This window comes from Canis aureus, chromosome 13 (genome assembly GCF_053574225.1).
Source record: "Canis aureus isolate CA01 chromosome 13, VMU_Caureus_v.1.0, whole genome shotgun sequence".
In the NCBI taxonomy this organism is placed as follows: Eukaryota; Metazoa; Chordata; class Mammalia; order Carnivora; family Canidae; genus Canis; species Canis aureus.
In genome coordinates this window covers 49,023,930-49,045,975 of record NC_135623.1, presented here as the reverse complement: position 1 = coordinate 49,045,975, position 22,046 = coordinate 49,023,930, and the positions used below count along the sequence as shown (strand labels likewise).

At 46.9% G+C, this 22,046-nt stretch overlaps 1 protein-coding gene and 1 long non-coding RNA gene across 7 annotated transcripts in view; both read left to right on the top strand.

The window, feature by feature from the left end:
• Positions 1-4,045, top strand: part of LOC144282465 (uncharacterized) — a 30,091-nt gene extending 26,046 nt beyond the window's left edge. For both annotated transcript variants that reach the window (XR_013350898.1, XR_013350899.1), the window contains exon 5: positions 3,769-4,045. This is a non-coding gene — a long non-coding RNA (uncharacterized LOC144282465). The remainder of the gene's footprint in view (positions 1-3,768) is intronic.
• Positions 4,046-7,860: 3,815 nt separating this feature from the next.
• Positions 7,861-22,046, top strand: part of NT5DC3 (5'-nucleotidase domain containing 3) — a 94,095-nt gene continuing 79,909 nt past the window's right edge. For 2 of the 5 annotated variants that reach the window (XM_077846127.1, XM_077846126.1), the window contains exons 1-5: positions 7,861-8,000; positions 10,433-10,874; positions 15,374-15,575; positions 16,382-16,560; positions 21,552-21,691. In XM_077846127.1, the coding sequence (XP_077702253.1) occupies positions 10,856-10,874; positions 15,374-15,575; positions 16,382-16,560; positions 21,552-21,691 (540 nt within the window). In that variant the 5' untranslated portion in view covers positions 7,861-8,000; positions 10,433-10,855. Of the gene's footprint in view, positions 8,001-10,432; positions 10,875-15,373; positions 15,576-16,381; positions 16,561-21,551; positions 21,692-22,046 lie in introns of those variants that run through there. The other 3 variants (XM_077846129.1, XM_077846128.1, XM_077846132.1) reach the window with 2 other exon arrangements.

The following is a 22,046-nucleotide window of genomic DNA, read 5'->3' as shown; positions in this document are numbered from 1 at the left end:
AGGGGAGTGGCGTGCTTCCACTGATACTCTGGAAAGATTAAGATCAGCCTAATGGATGTGGGCGAGCAAGGACGGAGGTAGGACGCTGGTTGGAGGACACTGCTGTGGTCCAGGCAGTCACGATGCGGGGGACACAGGGCACAGAAGGAGGAGGGCCGGTGGACCGAGCACTTCCTGGGGAGCTGAACGTGGGGCTCAAAACACGGAGGAGCTGGGCACAGCCTGGTGGTGAGGGGCCCCATAAGATGCAGCGGAGTCCACGGTGAGAGGGCAGCAGGTTGTGAGCGGACCGGAAGGCTGCTGCTTTGGGTGAAGGATCTTCGGGGTACAAGGTGCACATGGGGACAAGGGCTGCTGTGTGGGCTCCGCCTCTGTTCTAGGAGCCACCAGGAGCCTGGCTCTACTTATTAGCTGTGGAGCTTCCTTGAGTTGTTTGAGCTCTGCAGCTCAGTGTGCCTGCTTTGCAAATGTGGATAAGAAAGGAAATGTCTTCAGGCAGTGCAGGAGATGATCACTAAGGTGAGGTATGAATAAATAAAGACCTGTTGCAGTGCTTGGCATATAGTAAGCCCTAATTAATATCAGCTGTTATTATTATTGGGAGTCTGTTGTGTATTTGCATGTCTGGCTGCTTTTGGGAACTTGTCCCTTCTCATGTGGGCTTGGGCCCAAGCATGCTTTTGGGTATTGAGTGGGGATATGAGACTCCGAATGAGTTTTGATGGACGTGCATCATCTCTATAGGATGGTACAGATATTTGAGCTCCTGTGTGTGTGCGCGCGCGCTCCTGTGCATGTCTGTAACCAGGGTGAACACGTGGGCATGAGTTCTCTGCGGTACCATTTCTCAGGTGCATAAAGTGGTAAAATCAAAATCAGGAGCAGCAGGTGTGACTGGTTCTGAAGGACAACCACTGATTTGACTCAGCCACAGCCAAGGGACTTGGGTCTGGCTGGGCTGAGGAAAGGAACTCAACCCGAACGTGCCCAATTATGACTTTATTCCCAAAGTGAATTGTGATTTTTATTTATTTATTTATTAAAGATTTTATTTGTTTATTCATGAGAGACAGAGAGAGGCAGAGACACAGGCAGAGGGAGAAGCAGGCTCCATGCAGGGAGCCGGGTGCAGAACTCGATCCCAGGACCCCAGGATCACGACCTGAGCTGAAGGCGGCATAAACCGCTGAGCCACCCAGGCTGCCCATGAATTGTGATTTTAATGACTGTTTTTAGGTGCTGAAAGCTCCTAATCAAAACAGCTGCTGTCTTTGAAACACATCTTGAGATTGACAAAGTAGAATAAAATCAGGGACAGCCTGTACATAGCAGACAGCTTGTGTCCCTGAAGGAAGACCCCAAGGGGAAAGGCTGTGGTTCAGATCTCAGCCCACCTGCACGGTCCAGTCCCGCTCTGCTGCTTGCTAGCTGTGTGCTCTGGGCCCTTGGCTGTCAGCGGGGGTGAGCCTATCGGCCTGGACATAAAGTTGAGAGGGGATGAGCAGATACTACAGGGAAAAGGACTTACAAGAGTTCCTGGCCACAGTTGTTAGTGTTACTGTTGTCCTGATTTTTATTAGGATTATTCCTTACTGAGCTAGAGACACAGGCAGAGAGCGGGGACTGCTGAGGGAAACCAGAGGCTCTATTCATTCACTAGACTAAAGGAGGAGGTGGCAAAGCCGCAGCCTGGGAGGAAGCGGAGGGGAGCCGCCCCCGCGCGGCCTGGGGGAGCTGGGTACCCCCCACCCCGGTTGGGGTGGGGGTGCGCGAAGGAGGGGCTGCAGCGGCGGTGGGGGCCAGCGGGGCGGGAGGTCAGGGCGCGGAGCAGCTCGGTTGGTGACAGGGGTGGGGGGGCTCCCTGCCTCCCTCCCCGCGCGCTCAGCCTTGCGCAGCTCCGGCTCCTGCGGGACCCCCCCCCCCCGGGACAGCAAGACGCGCCCCCCTCGGCGTCGGCGCCCCTGCTGCCAGGTTAAGGGGCCGCCGCAGGTGCCCGCGGGTTCAGCGCCCCGGCCGCTGGTGCTCGTCGGTGACCTGCCGCCGACGCCGCATCTCGGTGTTTCCCCGGCCCGTGGCCCCGGCAGGACGTGGTACGGCTGCGGCCTGCGGGGCTTGCTCAGCACTGCCGCGGGCGCCGTGGACGGAGGCCCGGGACGCTGGCTCGCACCGCCGCGCGCGGAGCAGGGCGCAGGGCTCGGCCTCAGGGGTCCGCTGAGCTCCCGGCCCGGCCTACTGTGGCCGGGTCTTGTGTCCTCGAACGCACAGAGGGACTTCCTGCTCTTTAGGATATCTATTAGGGCCCCCTCCTGGCACCAGCGACCAGGAGAGTCTGCGCCCCAGTCTGTGATGTGGAATGGGCGGAAGTGCCAGCGGGACTCCCTGGCAGGCTGCAGGGCTTGGGCTCGGCTGACTGCTCAGGTGTCTGCACCCGGACCCGCCGCACCACGGGTTGTCTACCCCCCTCCCCCCCGCCCCGCCCCGCCCGGTACCACCCCCATCCCGCCCCGCGCTCCGCCCCCCAACAGCCAGTCACTTCTGTCCTTATCTGTCTGCTTCTGTCCCCTTCTACTGAATGCCCCTCCCTTTCCTCAGGTCAGTGAATACCTTCTCACCCCCCGCCAACCGTTTTTATTATTTATTTATTTATTTATTTATTTATTTATTTATGTTTCAGTTTTTATTTTATTTTATTTATGATAGTCACACACACACACACACACACAGAGGCAGAGACACAGGCAGAGGGAGAAGCAGGCCCCATGCACCGGGAGCCCGACGTGGGATTCGATCCGGGGTCTCCAGGATCGTGCCCTGCGCCAAAGGCAGGCGCCAAACCGCTGTGCCACCCAGGAATCCCATCCAACTTTTTTAATTTAAGACTTTATTTATTATTCATGAGAGACAGAGAAGCAGAGACAGAAGCAGGCTCCCTGTGGGGAGCTCCGTGCGGGACTCGATCCCAGAACCCCGGGGTCACGCCCTGAACCGAAGGCAGGCGTTCCACCACTGAGCCGCCCAGGGACCCCTCCTATCCCTCCTTAAGACCCTATTTAAAGAGCACCTGTTCGGGGGCACCTGGCTTCCTCAGCCAGTGGTACATGCGATTCTTGATCTAGGGGTCATGGGTTCGAGCCCTACATTGGGTGTAGAGATTACTTAAAATCTTTTTTTAAAGTAATAAAGAGCACCCTCTCAATAAGAGAGCCTATAGGGTGCCTCTCTCCCTCACCTCCAACTTTGACTAAGTGATGAGGATAGCCCCAGTCTCATTGTTTTCTAGTTTATGTGAGTGTCTCCCTGCAAACACTGTGAGCTTGATGTCCTGGTCCCCCATGACTTATACGTGGAGCTGCCACGATGTTTTACTGTATCCCCCTATAGTCTTGAGAGTGCAGGGAGCCATGTCAATTCTTTTTTTTTCCCACTGTGGCACAGAGAGGTTTATTTTTCCAAACAAGACCAAAAGCTTAGCTTAAAAATAATAAACCCATTATACTCACACACATAAACAACATCAGAAATAACATGTGTTTGAGCCATGTCTATTTTGTTAGTGTCACACTCAGTGCCCGATGCAGAGCCTAATATAGAAGGTTCTAAACAAATCCTTATTGAATAATGAGGTAACACTATGCAAAACTGAAAAAAAATTGGTCAATCACTAAATAATTTTGTTACAAAGTGTTTTGAAATTGTATCCATTGACTTTTTCCTTCTCCCCATAAATTTACCTATCCTTTTTTTTTTTTTTTCATTTATTCATGATAGGCACACAGTGAGAGAGAGAGAGAGGCAGAGACGCAAGCAGAGGGAGAAGCAGGCTCCATGCACCGGGAGCCCGACGTGGGATTCGATCCCGGAGCTCCAGGATCGTGCCCTGGGCCAAAGGCAGGCGCCAAACCGCTGCGCCACCCAGGGATCCCAAATTTACCTATCCTGATTGGATCTTTGAACACTTGGGATGTTACCATTTAAATTAGGCAATGGGCAGCTGTCATTGAGTAGAGACTGGCTCTAACACAATAAAGAGACATGTTTAGAATCATTTTCCACTGCTCATAATTCTATCTTCAATATTATTTTGAGGAAAAATAATTCCAATCACCCCAAAGGGAGTATTAAAAACACTGAACTAATGCTTTCCTTTGCGTATGCAGATAAAAATCCATTAAGTATCTTCCTTGAGGTTTCTTTTTCCCTTTCTTTGCCTGGGATTATTTTTTTGCTGATTTTTATGAGCGACGTTATGCTTTACAATGGTCAGGCTGTGTATATTTTCTGAGGTTCCTTCGCCTTCATTTTGTCAATTAGCCTCTTTTTTTTTTTTTAAGATTTTATTTATTCATGAGAGACACACAGTGAGGCAGAGACACAGGCAGAGGGAGAAGCAGGCTCCCTGTGGGGAGCCCGATGTGGCACTCGATCCCAGGACCCAGGGATCACACCCTGAGCCAAAGGCGGAGCCCCCCAGGCTTCCCTGTCACTTAGCTTCTATATCAGCTTCATGCAAGAGGTGAGTGGTGCATGTCTTCCACATAGGACTGCTGGTGAACCGTACACATGGGTGGTGACCCACACAGCCTGAAACCTCAAATGGAGTAATCTTTAACTGATGACGTGTTGTTTGCAAAATCAGTGTTTCAAAGCTCCCAATGATCTGTGTTCAAGTTTCTTCACCTTCCTAGGTCTGTTTCCTCACCTACTAAATGAGGGTTTGGCTAGACTATGTGATTTCCAGAATTCTTCCTGCTCTCAACTTCAGTTACTTAAGGCCTGAAGTCTTGATATCACCCGTACTTTAAAGATTTGAAAAAAAAAAAATGCTCCAAAACCTGAAAGGATGAAGCATTGAGATTAATTGTTCTCTTCCCCTTTTTGAAAAATATTTTTTATTGTGTGACACAAGCACAAACTATCTCTCTTTAAGATTTTAATTTTTTTAAAGATTGTATTTATTTATTCATCAGAGACACAGAGACATGGGCAGAGGGAGAAGCAAGCTTCCTGTGGGGAGCCTGATGCAGGACTTGATCCCAGGGTCCCGGGATCACGACCTGAGCCAAAGGCAGATGCTCAACCACTGAGCCACCCAGCGGCCCAAGATTTTAATTTTTTAAAGTAATCTCAATACCCAATGTGGGGCTTGAACTCATGACCCTGAGACCAAGAATTGCACAGTCCATTGCACGAGCCAGCCCCTATCTTTTTTGATTCCTTCTCCTTTATTCCTCACATTCATATATAACCTTCAAGTCGTTGATTTTATGGTCGTTTGCTATTATAAAAATATCTTTAAAAATCAATATATCAAATTTTATGATAAATAAGTCCTGGGGATGTCTTGTAAAGGATGGTGACCTTAGTTAACAATACTGTATTGCATATTTGCAAGTGGCTAAGAGTACATCTTAAGAGTTCTTATCACAAGAAAAAAAATTGCTTGATTCTTTTAAAAAATATTTTAAGTAAGCTCCATGCCCAACATTGGGTTTGAACTCACAACCCTGAAATTAAGAGTTGCATGCTCTACGACTGAGCCAGCCAGGCACCCCGAAAAAAATGTTTCTGTATCTGTGTGGTGATGGATGCTAACTAGACTTACAGTGGTGATCATTTAGTAGTGTGTACAAATATCAAATCATTATGTTGTATGCCTGAAACTAATTTATAACTCAATAAAAAGAAAACCAGTGCTACCCTCTACTATAATATAAAAGAGAAAGATAAAGTAATTTATTATAAAGTAATATGTATTTCAATATATAAATGCTCAGACATAATTCCAGTAGAGGCCCCAGAAGAGTAGACAGGTGCCTGCCTCTATACAGAAAATGACCACAAAAGCAGTAGCTGTCCATGCAGACTGGCGTGGGCATATATTCAAGGTTCAAGCATCACGAACAATATTCCTGCCAGGGTTGTGATTTCCCGAAGTGGTGAACAAATCTTGGTCTCATTTCAGACGAAGCAACATATAATCTTCCATCACTTTATATGGTAGCTGTATTCCTAGGAAATTTAATGTGTTTTAAATCTGTGCAAATTACTTTGTGTTTGCATGAAAATGGAGTTGGTTCCTAGGTAACGTAATTAGTAAGATTCCCTCCTTCCTGAGTGTCAGACAGACCTTTGAGTCTGGTAGATCCCAGGATGCAGCTTCATTGATTGCCTCCTGTGTTGTAGGACGTATAGAAACCCTGGACCTCCCCTGTTGAGTTCACTGCTCTAATCAACTTCCTGTTTTTTGAATGTTCATGCACTTTCCTACCTCCATACCTTCACCTGTGCCTTGTCCTGCATGGTAACCCTTGCCCTCATCTCTACCGTGCACGAACCTTTCTTTACTGTGATGGCTCTGCATCAAACTCCAGTAACCTTCAGACTCATATTCTGCCTTCAAAGGTGGTTACTTGTGTGTAGAACCCATTTCACTTCCTTAATTCCTACACTTTATAATATAGACCATTTTATCTCCTCTTGGCTTCTAGCACAGAGCCTTGTATATAACAGGTAACCAGTAAGTAGCTGTTAAGCAGAGTTACTCTCAAAGCTTCTAACGGAATCTAAATGCATCTGAGAGACTAAATCCATTAAAACTTCTTTTCATGACTTGATTTTCTAGATTCTTTTTTTTTTTAAGAGTCTGGATTTTATTTTATTTTATTATTATTTTTTAATTTATGATAATCACACACACACACACACACAGAGGCAGAGACATAGGCAGAAGGAGAAGCAGGCTCCATGCACTGGGAGCCCGATGTGGGATTCGATCCCGGGTCTCCAGGATCGCGCCCTGGGCCAAAGGCAGGCGCCAAACCGCTGCGCCACCCAGGGATCCCAATTTTCTAGATTCTAATGTGCCTAAATTTCTATGGGAAACATTGCCTTTGAAAAATAAAAGCAAGGTCAAGGTTGTATGTAGTAAAATGTCCTTAGAATATTAGGTAGTTGAGGGGCACCAGGGTGGCTCAGTCTGTTGAATGTCAGACTCCTGGTTTCTGCTCAGGTTGTGATCTCAGGGTCATGAGATCAAGCCCAGAGTCAGGCTCTGCACTGTGCATGGAGCATGCTTAAGATTCTCTCTCTCTCTCTCTCTCTCTCTCTCTCTCTCACTGCCCCTCCCCCCTGCACACATGTTCTCTTTCTCTCTCTCTTGCTCTAAAATTAATAAGTCTTAGAGTATTAGGTAGCTGATTACAATTTTGGGTTGCTGCTACTATGTCACTTAATGGGAGTTTGAAAGTTGGTCCTTTTATTATATCCTATATATAGCCTTTACTGGCTCTTTACCTAATTCTCCCTGATAATTTCCAGAATCTAAGGTCTTGGGTCCGATATTGTGAGTAGAGTAACTCAGTATTGGTTATGTCAGGTTTAATGTGGGTGAGGAACGAAGAGCCTGGGGGGAGATGATGCATGTGTGCACTGCTGGACCACCCAGGGTGGTAAATGTGGTCCTGAGACAGCTACTTGGTGTAACAGAGCTGCTGAAACTTCACAGACCATGTAGATTGGCTTCTCTTTCTCCCCAACCAACTCTTTGTAACATGATCTATCTTTGCATTTTGGAGAAAGAGAGTAATGCTTTGGATCATACAAAATGTTTTCTGTATAAAATCCTGAAAATGTATAGGAGACATCTGGTGGTAAATATCATTATCCCTTTTGGGTTGAATATTTTTAGGCTGCTAATCACACATATACCTATATGTGTCAGCTGTACAGCTGTGAATAGCACTCATTGTTCCCAACCCCTTCCACCTCCCCATCCCATTAACATATTCTAGCAACGATGGAAACATTTTTGCCTAATCTGAGCAAATTCCTATGCTCTAGGTACTCAGCTTGAAACTGATATTCTTAACGAAGACTCAAATGTTTTGGTCTTTTCGCTTCTTGTGGAAGTGTTCATTGCTTCCATCAGTTTAAAGCCATGTACACTTGTCCTAGATGGAATCGAAGAACTGATTGGCATTTATGGGATTTCAGGACAGAAGGTAATCTCTTTTTAAAATAATACCTATTTTACTGCTGTTTTATAAAAAGAAAACCCCATAATTTAGAATGTATGTAACATCTTTCCATTATGATGCATATCTGTAGCCATAGCCAGCATGGCTTATAGTCACTGCTCTATGTTTTATTGAACAAATCCTTCTGTGGGGACACCTACAGCGGGTCAGGTGCCCTTCTAGGAAGTTGGGGAATATTGATGCATGTAATTCTCTGAAGAACCCTATGAAAGAGAGACCGTGATCATCATCCCTGTTTACACAGAGGGGGCTGAGTGTGGAGATGTTAGGTGACTTACAGAACATCTGAAGATGATGATAGACTCGACATTCAGATGTGAGTAGTCTGGTTCTAGACACTATGGCCTTTACTCCAGCCTGGTTCTGCTTCCCTCCCTATTTTATGCTTTGCTCAAGCATTTATTGAGCCCCTAGTATTTTCTTACTTTGTATATTTTGATTTGCCTCATCTACACTGATTTTGCACCTACCAAACTAGTTGCTCTTTGATCTTGCTTGAGGCTATATTGGATCACTATACAACTTAGTATCAGTCATTACTTTGTGAAGCATTCCCTCTAAAACTTAAAAACACATGTAATTATAAATTATGTAAGTCATCTATGTTTCTCATAAAGAAAATGATAAAGAAGAAGGAAAAAAATTCGGTATACTCATAGTCTCACCACTGTTTACCATTTTAGAGTCTAGCCTTTTTTCTATAGATATCTATATATACTCATTGATGCTTATGTAAGTAAGTCACATGCTGTATTGTGTTTATAACCTGCTTTTTAACTTAATACACAGCAAGTACCATAAATTCAACAATTATTGACCACTCATTATGGGAAAAGCATGTAAGCAAAGTCATACATGGTCCAGCAAACAGAGCTTTCACTCTAGCAGGGGATGGCAGCGTTAATGATGCTATTACACAATAAGCATAAAATTGCAGCTGTGACAAGTGCAACCAAGGATCAGTATGTAGTTTGGTGAGAGCCTCTAATGAAGGGATTTGGACTTTGGAGGAGGCTCCCTGGAAGAAGGACTCCAGGCAGAGCACTGCATGGGGAGGAGGGACTGTCCAGGCTGTTACCTATACCCGTAGAGTGCAGTGGTTCAGAGCCTGCCTGGGGAGCCAGACCCTTGGTGTCAATCCAGGCTCCGCTGCTTGCTATCACAATGGATTAGATATGATGGTTAGCCCCTCCTCTGCCTTTCTAGAGTATGTATGAAGTAGAGAATGTAGAATCTAGAGGGTTGTGCAGAGGACTGAGTGATGATATGGAGAAGCCAGTACCATTGAAAGAATACATTATAACTTACATTTCCCAAGAGAATGAGACATGCCATGTCATACAGGGCCCCAGGGGGAAGTATTGGATAGCCAAGAGGCAAGAGACAAGAGCCAAGAGAAGGCCAAGGCCAAAGCCTTCATGGGGGTCTCCCATGGGAAAGGCAGAGTAAACCATTCAGGATTGGCTCGTTTGTATAATTCTGGCAGCTGTAGTGGTAGAGGGGCTGTCCCTGGTTGTCTGGTCACCCAGCCCTGGCCTGATGTGGGTCAGAGTGGATGAGAGTCAGGTAGGAGGGCAGGTGGGAGTGTGGCCTTGGATTGGCTGCTCTGCACGGGACAAGCACGTTCCAATAAGCTGTCCACCGCCCCCAGGAATTAACGTGTCTCAGGAGGAGCAATGTCTCCGGGGTCTGTAAGGCTCCTGAGAGATGTCAAACTATCAGAAGACACACAAAATAGAAATCTCTAACTAGAACAGCTAGTGCCTGAAGGCATACCTAACACATGGCCTGGCTCAGAATAAGCAGTAAGCATTTGATAGTTGCTCTTTTGATTATTATAATAGTTGATATTATTAATCAAAGAGGGGTGGGAAAGGCTGTTAAAGGAATGTAGAAAGATCTGATTAGGTGTTTATTTTATTCCCAAATAAAGCCATATAACTTATGATAGCATTGCTATATAGAGCAACTCCTCAGCATAAAACAATATTCTCTTTATCAACCAAATGGTTCAGTTTGTACTCTTAGGTTTCCTTTGGTCATCACTGTAGGTCCTAAGTGATGGGATTTGTCCCATCATTCTTAGGAATTGGGACAAATTCTTATCTGGATTACAAATCAGATTGTATTTGGGATTTGTCTGATTACTTGCTTACAAGAACCTCTTTTTGGAGGTTGCACATGTACTATCAAATTCATAACAGATGGGTGATGCAGTCAAATATAGTTACGTGGAATGTACGTGATATTTTCTTATCACTGTATTGCTTATTACCCTTAACCCCAGCCTAGCCCTCACCCTCTACTTACTCCCTATATTCCAGCTGCTCTAAGTTTAAAAACCATCAGAAAAATAGTCTTTAATGATTTCAAATGTTGTTGACTTTCTCCATCAGGCACAGAATTTTTCTTGGCTGCCAGGCTCACTGCCTCCTCATTGCAAATTTATCATGAGCACCGTCTCCTCCAGCCTGTCCTACAAGTCACTGTGTGCCCGCCTGGATGTGAAGACAGTGGAGCTCCTTAGTGTAGGAGACGAAGAAGTGAAACTAAACATCTTTAGACAGCATCTCTTTGTTCCCAACAAAGACCCCCTCTGACAGAGCAAATGCACTTTGAGGAAGAAAACAAACCCGAATCCTTTAAAACTCACAGTCCTGGCAAACGAACTGAGAGAATGTAGAATCTACCGAAATGAGTATCAGTGTCTGAAGGAGTACTTGGAGGTGGTCTCCATTCAGGAGCTCTGGGAATTGATTCTGAAACGCTGGATTGAAGACTATAGCTGGACTTTTACGCCAAAAAGGGCCAATTCAGAAATGGCGGCTTCAGGAGAAGGTAAGCCTTGGCCAGTATTGACAGCCTGCTGGAGTGCACAGGGAGAAAGATGTATGGTAGACCACCCAGAGGGGGGGGGCTTAAGGGTAAGGTTATCAGAGAAAATACAGGATGTCCAGCTAAGCTGTGATTTCAGATAAAGAACAAATAATCTTTGTGAAAGTATGCCTCAGTTATTGCATGGGAGATACTTATACTAAAAATTAGTTGATAAATAATTTTATTAGAGGTGTATCCCAAATTCTTGCATGGGCTATACTTATACCAAAAATTAATTTGTTGTTTATCTGAAATTCAGATTTAACTGCATACTCTGTGTTTTTATTTGCTAAATCCAACAACCCTGTTTAGGGAGCTCTGTGCTGACTGTAAAGAGAACAGTATGAGGCACATTTTTCAGGAGCTAAGAGATGGACCTTCATTACTTCTTCTTTTTTAAAGTTTTTTTTTAAAAAGATTTTATTAAAAAAAAAGATTTTATTTATTCATGAGAGATAGAGAGAGGCACAGGCACAGGCGGAAGGAGAAGCAGGCTCCCTGTGGGGAGCCCAATGTGGGACTCGATCCCAGGACCTCAGGATTATGCCCCGAGCCAAAGGTGGACGCTCAACCATTGAGTCCCCCAGGTGCCCCTTTTTAAAATATTTTATTTATTTATGAGCAAGACAGAGAACGAGAGAGGGGGAGGAACAGAAGGAGAGGGGCCAGCAGACTCTGCACTGGGCCCAGATCCCCACACGGGGCTGGATCTCAAGGCTGAGGTCATGACTTGCGCAGGAACCAAGAGTTGGACGCCTAACTGGCTGAGCCACCCAGGCGCCCCTGCTTTTATTATTTCTATAACTCAATTCTTTTGAGCCTATAGTTCAAATGATGGCAGAAGCTAATTCAGTTAATCTAGGTTTATTCCATCAATTTAGCTTGTTTTCAGACAACTCAGGGTGTTTTTCAGGCAAGGGAGGACTTGTGTCCTTCTTGTGTCTCTTCTGGGTTGAGCTCAAATCCAAGGGCCTTGATGTTGGGTGTCCTTGGTTGTCACTGTCCCTGCTGTCTTCCGCCGAGGTGATTATGGCCCCAGATGGTCCACAAATACCGACATGCCTCCCTCCAGTTTTGGCATCCACTAGGACGCCCCCGTGTTCCCATCTGGTCCTGGGTTGTTCTGTCTCTGCTGCCACCTGCTGCCACTTTCCCTCATCCTAGTGAGGAGGCTCTCCTCTGCTAACGTTTGTACCCTCTGGAGCCTACAGTCTTGGGGGGCACACAGTGTTCCTGACAGACAGCATTGGTTGCCCTCTGTACCCTTGGAGATCCTGGCCCTTGGGCTCCCCACAGCGACTTCTACTGCCTGGTCCTGGGGGCCTCAGGAGAGCTGCGGAGCTGCTAGCTTCCAGACTCCCAATGGAAGCAGAGTGCAGGCCTCTGTCTGTTTGATGCCACATGCATCCGTGCGGTGGGTGCTCTGTACCCACTCACAGCCGGGGTTCAGGGGCAGGCACGGCCCCTCCATAGAAACCCTTCTGAGCAGCTTTGTTGCTCTCTCGCCTCCCTGTCCTTCCCTCCTCTCTCGCTTCCTTCTTCCTCAGCTCATCCTCTGTCTGAGTCTGTTGTTTGTGGTTAAGAGATTTATTCCACTGGTGGTGAGGAGTCCATCCTTTGATATTCAAAAGCCCATCTTTTGAGAAGGAAAGTTTGTTCTCAAAGCCACTAGCAGAGAGTTTCAAAAGGCTTGTATGCCCAGGGTCACTTCATGTTCCTGACTGCTGGAAGCAGCATGGCTGCCAGAGCTCCAGCCATTGCATTTCAGGCAAGAGGAAGGACGAAGAGAAAAAGAAGGGTTTGCATTTTCTTTTAAGGAGCTTCCCCAGGTTTCCACCAACATCTTCACTATGTCCCCATAACTTTGTCATTTGGCCACAGCTAGACACAAAGGAAGCTGACAAATAGAGGTTTCAACAGGTGTGTTGCTACCATATGGGCATGAATGAAACGCATGGCTACCCCTGGCAGTTGGTTTTTTGGCCCTGCCATTTCTATAAGCCTCTGTCTTCATTGTTTTGAGAGCCAATGCCGAATGAATCTCAGAGTCTAGTGTTTGCCTGCAGTGGAATCGGGATCTGGAGGGCACAGCACAGGGCGGGAGGTCTGAGATGCCCACAGGTGACACTGAGGTCATGGTAGGAGAGTGACCTCACCGCATCCCGTCCTTACCTCACTCCCAGGCCTGTGTGCCGTTTGACGGAGTCTACCTTTTCCTCTGGCCATCACCATGACTTCTGTTATAAACAGTTTCTCATTCAGAGCAAGGACTTTAGAATCTGACAGAACTGGCATGACCTTGTCAAAGGGGCTTAACTTTCTAAGACTCAAGTTTCTTACCTGCAAGCTGGCGATGGTCACAAGTGCTGACCTCGAGGGTATTAGGAATGCTAAGTGTGCCTGATGGAGGGTGCTTCATAAGCACTGTGGTGGCCATGACAGCCCTGTGCCACAATTTCCAGCCTATCCAGCTCCATGGGAAGCATGTGCTGTCCCTTTGGTGGTGGCACCCTGTGAGCCATTGTCTGTGGCTCTGGCAGGTTCAAGATGGTGGCCGGCCTGTCAGTCCCATAGTGAGTGGCCTGGACCGGGAGGTCCGGCCAACCTGTGACAGCATCAGAACCCTTGCTACTTTAAGCCACTGAAACTTTGGGGTCACCTGTCCATGCAGCATAATCTGTCCTGTCCTTACAGAGACTAGCACTGCAGAATGTCAGCCAGTAAGTCTGCCTGTAAGAACTGTGTGCACAGAGGAGGCTGCAGTCCAGCCCTTCCTCACGTTCTCACAATTGGAGGACCACTGGGACTGAGTCAGAAGGTTTGAGTCCTGTTTTCTCAATCACATGCTAGCCAGAGGCCAGCCACTGGGTCGCTCTGGTTTTAAATCATTTTGTTTGTCACTTGGGGATTGTATCAAGTATGGTCTACAGACAACAGGACCAACAGGATTATATCTCTGTGCATCTGTGTGTGTGTGTATATCTCTCTAAAGATCTCTGGGAAAAGGTCATGAGGGTTTTGCTTACATGATTATGAAGATTGGGAAGTCCCAGGATCTTTCTAGAAGCTGGAGACCCAGGAAAACTATTGGTAGAGTTCTGGTCCAAGTCCAAAGGCCTGAGAGCTGGGGGGGGCGGGGGGGGGGGTGCCGCGATGCTCCAAGTTCTAGTATGAGTCTGAGGATCTGAGACTCAGAAGTGCTGAGAAGTCAGGGACTCAGCTCCAGCATAGAGAAAATTCACCTTCTCTGCCTTTTCTCTGTTCTGGCCCTGGGCAGATTGGGTGATGTCCATGTGCATCGGTGAGGGTGATCGTTACTCAGTCCACCCATTCAAATGCTAGTCTCTTCAGAGATACCCTCACAGACACACCCTGAAATACTACCTAACCAGCTCTCTGGGCATCCCTCAGCCCAGTAGAGCTGACCTGTAAAATCATGTGGGAAAAATCACAGATCTTCATATCTCACGAGGTTATTTTGTAAAAAGGTAAATTCTGTTTTCGATGACAATTTTTTATGTACTTTAAGCTTTGTATTTAATACTCTAAATCTTGGAGGCAGGATAATATTTGTTCCAGTTCTTTTCTCTCCCATTCCCCAACCCCCTTCCCTATTTATGGCCTACAAAAATGCCCTCACTGTACCCGGTGGAAGAGGGGAGTCTCCTCCTTCCGTGGGTTTTCAAAGTGCTCCACTGCCACCTGCATGAGGCTGCACATTGTAGGTCAGCTAGCACGAAGTCTCTACAGCCTGGAAAGCATTTCAGTGGAAATACAGGATGGTTATGTGAACAACAGGCTCCCATTTTATTACAGCTCTTGTGACGAGCTGGGCTTGGTGGGGCATCCCACAGAGCGTACCATTCATCTTGCAAGAAAAAGCATCAAGCAGAAATTTAAGAATACTTCTATTTTACCTTTCAAGAGCAGGTATCTCCAAGCTTTTAATGCAATAAAACCCCCTTGTTTTTAGGAAGCTCATTTCTGGTGGTATGATCTGTTGGAATCACTTCTCTGGCAGTGAAAACATAGTAATCTTGACCATAGCATTCAATTTGTCATTAGTCTGCTCAGCTTCCCCTTGGCCTATGTGAGACCCAGGTACAAACTAACTTCTCCCAAATGTGTTCCCTCAAATATTTGAAAATGCTTATTTAAGTGGTAACCACGAGGCTTATTTAAAATAGAAAAAAGTACGTTACAGATACTTCTTTGGGGGCCGGGGAGACGGCATGAAAAATGAGTGGGCTCCCTAGCTTTTCAAAATCTGGGCCAGTGGTCGTAACTGTAACAAATTCTTTGGTAAACTCCAAGGACTTATAAGAAGATACACTTTTAATATTCCAGGGTCTTTTCCAAGCTGCCTTTTTATTGTGTCTAATTATGGCCACAGATATGATCTGCTATCATGTTTTCATCCTAAAGTCAGACGCATTCCACTGTCCTTGATTATTCAATAGGTGTGATCACTCCTGTCAGAGAAAATAGTCCATACATCTTTGAGAATCCAACAAACCACAGGAAAACACATTTCCACCGAATCTTAGTCCGATACTTTCAACGGCAAACCACTTTCTGGAGAGTGTACGAGGAACTGCCCTGGCATATGAAGATGAGCGGCTCCTGGGGGGACTTGTGCAGCTTTCTTCTCTCAAGTCCTAGGTAAGGCTCGTCCTTCTTATGTGGAGTTGGGGCCAATTTTGTTCCTCCCCTCCTGAGCGCTGTGTTTATACCCACGAACCCCTTAAGCCATGAGTATTCGTTCCTTTACTCCTTCCACCACCTGCCAGTTTGTGGGCAGGGGCCCCTTATGTGGCTCCACTCCTGTGGCTTATGGTTTCTCAGTATTGTCCCATTTGACCTTCCGACTGCAGAGTGTTCTTTTCCTTCTTGACTTTGCATGGATTCCTTTCAAAGTGAAGAGGATTCCAGAGACAGGAGGACTCGTAGCTGGGGAGGATAAAGAACAGCTCCATGTTCTCTGGCTAGACCCTCTCAATTTCCTTCCTTCCCTTTTTTTCTCCTCCTCTCCGTACCTACCCCTGCTTCCTTCCTGTCCTCTTGTGCCTGCTCAGCAAATGTGTGTCATCGACTCACCCTGAATCCCAGCTCTTGTGGGCTCCGGGGGTGCAAGAGCGAATGAGGTACAGCTGGCTCTAGCGGGGGGTGCAGGTGGAGCCATAGACAGCTGCACACGGGGTCAGGGCTTCCCCAGAGCAGAGATGTGCAGCTGGCAAGCCTGGCAGGTTTGGGGAGCCTGCCAGAGGAGGGGGACTCCTGGCAGAGGAGTGGCAATGGCTTTGATGGCTTAACAGTGACAGTCTGACATTTGCCTGGTGACCTACCAAAGAAAGATGTTGTGGTTAAGGTGTTTCTGAATAGGCTGATGGAATGGGGTGAATAGAAGAATAGCTTCCTTCAAGGCACAAAACACTGAAATGACTCACGTTAATACATTGCATTGCAAGCATCACAGACTTCATATCAAAGATCCAAAACTCAAGCTTCTGGACAAGGCTGCACCTCATCCACTACTGGAGCATGTTATCAGAAGTTGGCTATGATGCTGCTGGGGCTTATGTGTTCACAGTGTCTAAGATTAAAGCCGACAGGTGCCATAAGGTGAGGAGGAGATGTTCGCTCTCAGGTACAGTGAATCACTATGTGTTGATGGTCCACTTTGCTGGGATGTACTGTGGCTAAGAGTCACTGTTCTCCTGTTTCCCCACGGGGTTCTGGTCATTCCCTTAGACCTCCCTGAGTACCCCAGCTTAGGGCCATAATTTCTGAAGATAAGGAAAGGAGAATAAGTGTTAGTTTTGAGGTGGCTCCTCTTTCTCTCCTGCTGTATCTGTTCCCTGAGGCCCTGTCCTTAGCCACACTCCCGACATCATTCTCCTTGATCTGTATGTCTGGCCTTGACCTCCTTTTGGAGCATCGGAGCACGTGCTCTGCACTCAGGACCAGCAGGACTGTCACTCCATCAGCGACTTTCCCGAGTGACCAGTTGACACTTCAAATGAAATAGATGCAAAACCTGAATTATTTCAGATATTCCCTCCAAATGAGTTTCCTTCTGTGTTCCCTCTATCCTAAGACCCCCCTGGGGCCCCTCACTCAGTCCTGGAAACATGCACTTACTGTCAGGGGTGGCCCCCATCTGAACTGCCACATCTGCCTGCTGGTTTGGGTTTGGACAGCACTTTGGTCAGTACTTCTCCTCTGAATTCTCCATAGCAGGCCTCCTTGCTGTCTATCCTGCTCCCCATATTTCCTGGCTTATTAGGCAGTAATAACATTCATTAATTCTTTCAGCAAATAGTAACTGTGCACCTTCCCGGGCCCATGGACTCACTGGGTGCTGCCCACATACCAGTGAACTAAGCAAACTAATTCAAAACCAGTTCAAAAATGAATCCCTGCCCTCATGTTTTACCATGTAATGATCATAATAACAGATTCTGAGCATTTGGGATGTGCCAGGCTCTAACTTCAGTACTTTATATGTATTTTGTTTAATTCTAATAAAATCTCTATAAGATGACTAATATCTTGGTTGAAATGAGGGAAACTGAGTGTTGGAAAGGTGAAGTAAGTTGCCCAAGATCTCCCACATAGTTAGGAACGGATTTGGGCTATGTCAGTCCTGTATCCCTTTTGGTCCTTAACCATGTAGCCTTTACCTGTATTGTTTGTTTGTTTTTTAAAGATTTTATTTATTTATTTGAGAGAGAAAAAGGGAGTGCACACACGAGAAGAGGGCAGGGCAGAGGGAGAGGGAGAAAGAATCTCCAGCAGACTCCACACGGAGCGCAGAGCCCGATGTGGGCCTCAGTTTCCCGAGCCAAGATCAGGAGTCGGACACTTAGCTGACTGAACCCCCCAGGCACCCACTTTTACCTGCATCCTTCTTGCCATGTATGAATTATATAATTTTGGAGTTTCCCTGATCCACTCATCAACCAATGTAGGAGGACCCAGTGCATCCTTAATTGTATCAGCGCTTAGGGACGTGGGGTGTGGGCAGGTGTGGGGGAGGCGTGGGGTCTGCCCCCAGGGATTGGGGTGTGGGCAGGTGGGGGAGGCGTGGGGTCTGTTCTTAGGGACGCAAGACATGGGCAGGTGGGGGGAGGTGTGGGGTCTGTGTTTAGGGATGTGGGGCGTGGGCAGTTTGGGGGAGGCATGAGGTCTGCGCTTAGGGACGTGGGTTCTGCGCTTAGGGATGTGGGGTGTGGGCAGGTGGGGGGAGGTGTGGGGTCCGTGCTTAGGGACTGGGGCTTGGGCAGGTTCGGGGGGTGCTGGGGGAAGCATCATGTGTCATAGGAAGGGGGAAGCCAACCACAGATGAGCCTTCCAGGGTGGGGCGAATGTCCCTCCTGGTGATGTGTGCTGCTTGTCATACGTGGTTGTTGTGGCGATGAAAGGGGCTGGGGGCTGGGGTGGGTAGGGGGAAAGCACCTAACAACACAGCGTGTGAGGGTTTTTTGGCTGCAAGTGAGCCTAGTCAGAATGTGGCCCCTTGAATGGGCCGGAGACATGTGTAGACCTCTGTGCTGCTGCTGTCTGAGTGTCTGCGGGCTGGTCGCTGCCCACTCTGGGCCCTGGGGGCTCCTCAGCAGGGAGTCCTGGCCCCCAGCCCTGGTTTGACAGCTTCCATCCTCCTCACTCCTCACGTCCAGTCATGGGCACGTCCTGCAGATCTTATTTCCATGCAGCCTCGCACATCATCTCCATCAGAGCCAGCAGGCTCTTGTGGCCTGTTGTCTTATCTCTACCTTGGCTGGCAGAGTCAGCCTATGGCCATCTGGGGGTGGGGGCTCCCTGGAGTCCTCCTGGGGGCTGTGTAGGTTCACTGCCCACCCCCCCGCCTTAGGGTTGCTGAACATAGAAGTCACAAAGTCACAAGACAGACTGCTTGTCACCAAAGCAATAGAAGATTCATTGGAACAGGTTTGATTTCGGCAGGAATCCTGTGTGACAATCCTGGGAGGCATCCCGGTAGCCTGGCTGGCTGTTAGGCCAAGTGTGTGGTCATTGTCCCGAGACAGGCTGTGCTCCTAGGGTGCTGCCCCAGGGCAAGGCCCACAGACTGGAACGTGCTTTCATAGGAATTGTTTTGCCGACTGCGATCTCAGGGGTAATTGCTAGCTCACCCCTGTTCCCTCCTAATAAACAGGTGTGGGCAGGCAGGCTTGCCCTGGTACCTTCTGACCGTGCTTCCTGAGTGCCTGCACTGTGCTGTGGAGGACAGGGTGGGTAGGCTCCCTGCTGGATGGAGCTCATGCTGGGGTGCAAGCCCAGGTGTGAGACTGTCCCTGCTCAGGAGGCTGTGGCAGCTCAGGGCTGGGAGCTCAGAGCCAGGTCAGGTCCCCGCAGAGCCTGGGGTTTGGCACCCCCTGGTGGCAATGACGAGAACCAGAGCCCTAACTCAGGTCGGTGGAGAAGATGCCACTTCTGCAGATGCCTGCTTGCGGGCCTGCCTGCGCACCTGCCGCCTGGGTCTGTCCCCTTGCGGGATGCGTCCAGGCCGGGTACATCTCCCAGTGAAGGAGGTCTCTGAGCCTGGGCAACCTCAATGGTCGGGCCAGTTTTTATAGATCATCTGGGACTTGATAAACTTGTTTTTGGCTGGAGTCCTGGGTCACATCAAAGTGGAGAAAATCCATTTCTGGCTGCAGTTGCATTTTTAGAGGAAGTCAAACATCAAAAGAGGCTGAAAACCTGCATGTCCCCATCCTGACCGATGGTGGGCTACCCTTCAGGTGGCAGGTGTGGCAGGTTGCGGACAATCATTTCTCTTTTAAAGGCAGAGGGTAGGGATCCCTGGGTGGCGCAGTGGTTTGGCGCCTGCCTTTGGCCCAGGGCACGGTCCTGGAGACCCGGGATCGAATCCCACGTCGGGCTCCCGGTGCATGGAGCCTGCTTCTCCCTCTGCCTGTGTCTCTGCCTCTCTCTCTGTGTGACTATCATAAATAAATAAAAATTAAAAAAAAAAAAGGCAGAGGGTAAATGCACTGCAGTACAGGATCTTGTCTGGAGATTGTAGCAAACAGGACAACATCAGCTTTTCATGACTAATCTGATGCGTTGCCCTTGATACCTATGGAAACTTCTCAATATTTTAGATAGATGAAACAAAATGGTTTATTAAAAGCAATTTTTAAAATAGCTCTACAGAAAAATTAAAAGAACAAAAGATGCAATTTACAATGGCCACAGAAAGTATGAAGTATCTAAGAATAGGTGTAACAAGAAATGTGTAGGATCTCTGTTTTTTAAAAAAGCTTTAGAATTATAGAAAATAAAATTTTAGTACATAGGGAGATGTACCATATTCTTGGATGGGGCAACTCAAGGTTGTAAAGCTTATCAGTTCTTCCTCAATTGACTTATATACATAAGACAATTCTAATTGAGATCCCAATGGGATTAAAACATTTCAAAATGATTTTAAAATTCTTGGAGAAAGAAATATGTGAGAATGAGAGTTTAAAATAATGAGAGCAATTTTAGAAAAAAAATTATTTATTTATTCATGAGAGACACACAGAAAGAGAGAGAGAGAGGCAGAGACACAGGCAGAATAAGAAGCAGACTCCCTGCAGGGAGCCCCACGTGGGACTCAATCAGGATCCCAGGATCATGACCTGCACCAAAGGCAGGTGCTTCACTGGCTGAGCCCCCCAGACACCCTCTACCCCTCAGTTCTCATGCCTACCTTAGGTGCCTTTGCCTGGATGGCCGCTGAGGACAAGAGTCTTGGACTCTGGCCCTTAGCGCACTCTCTCCCTTGGCCCTGACTTAGTTTTTGCTTTTGGACTCCAAGCACTGTATGTGTCAGAGCCCTCTGGCCTCTCTGCTGTGCTGAGGGCTGCAGCCTCATCTACTGTGCTCGGTGTTGAGAACCAACAATGCTGCCTGACGGGCAGCAAGTGCTCAATAAGTGTTTATTCTGTGCACAAATGGCGATCCCTGAAGAAGCTGGCAGAAAGAAGGCAGGAGTGTATTCCATGTCCAGAACAGCAGAGGGAGAACAAGGGATGTCCTTGTGTCAAATACATTAGATGCAATGCTTTGAGATGAGGCAATAGTGAAATGTCAGATGCTGGAATATTGGGGAAGAAAAAGTCTGAAAGTGATGGCTTTGCAGTACCATGTATGGAATCTTCAAGTTCTAGAATTTTTTATAACACACACGCACACACACACACAGGCACACACACACCCTGTGTGTTCCTTATTCGGTTCTTTTAACATTTTATTCTTTCTGTTAAAGCCAGTAATTCAAGATAGTTACAACAGAGGGCAGAACTGTGCAAGTAATTTTAAACGCCTGTTTACTCTTGCCTGAAAATCATCCCCAATACAAACTCCTGAAGTATATGGGCTGTGCTATAGAAAGAACTCTTTTGCATTCTAGTTTTCAACATTTACCTGTCAAGATTATTTAAAAGCATTATTTTTCATGTCATTGTGTGAAATACCTGGTGATACATGTAGGCACTAATAAAAGCCAAGTGCTAATCCTTTGAGGAACACTGAAATGTGGCTAATGTCTTTATAAGTCCTATGTCAGGATTAGGTGATGGCTGTTCTTTATTCCTTCCCAAATATGCTTCACCTTTCTTTCCTATCTAGTGCTGGAATGCAGGCTTTTTGAGGTCACCACCATTAACAAATGCCGATTAATGTTCTTTATCGGGAAATTTCTGAAGCTTATAGGCAAGACCAAGGAAGCAGAAGGGCTATTCTTGAACATCGAGAACATGCTAGCACAGGTAAAGTGGAAAATCACTTTAAATCCTTCAAATGCCCTTCCTTTTGTGTTAGATATTTTCAGATATTATTTACCTTTGTTCCTTTATAATCTCATCCACTAAGAGAGGAGTTAATGATAAATAACAAATGATAAATTAATTATGTTAATCAGAGAGGAAGCCGACTTTAATCCATACCCTGAACCGTAGATTAGTGTTGACAAGTAGTAGATAGATGGGATCCAAGAGGTGAATTTTTTTGGGGAAAAAAAGGGAATGTTGATAAAGCAAACAAAACAAAACAAAACAAAAACCAAAAAAAAAAAAAAAAAGGAATAGAACAGTGGGTTGAAAGAACTAACAAAAGACTGGTTAA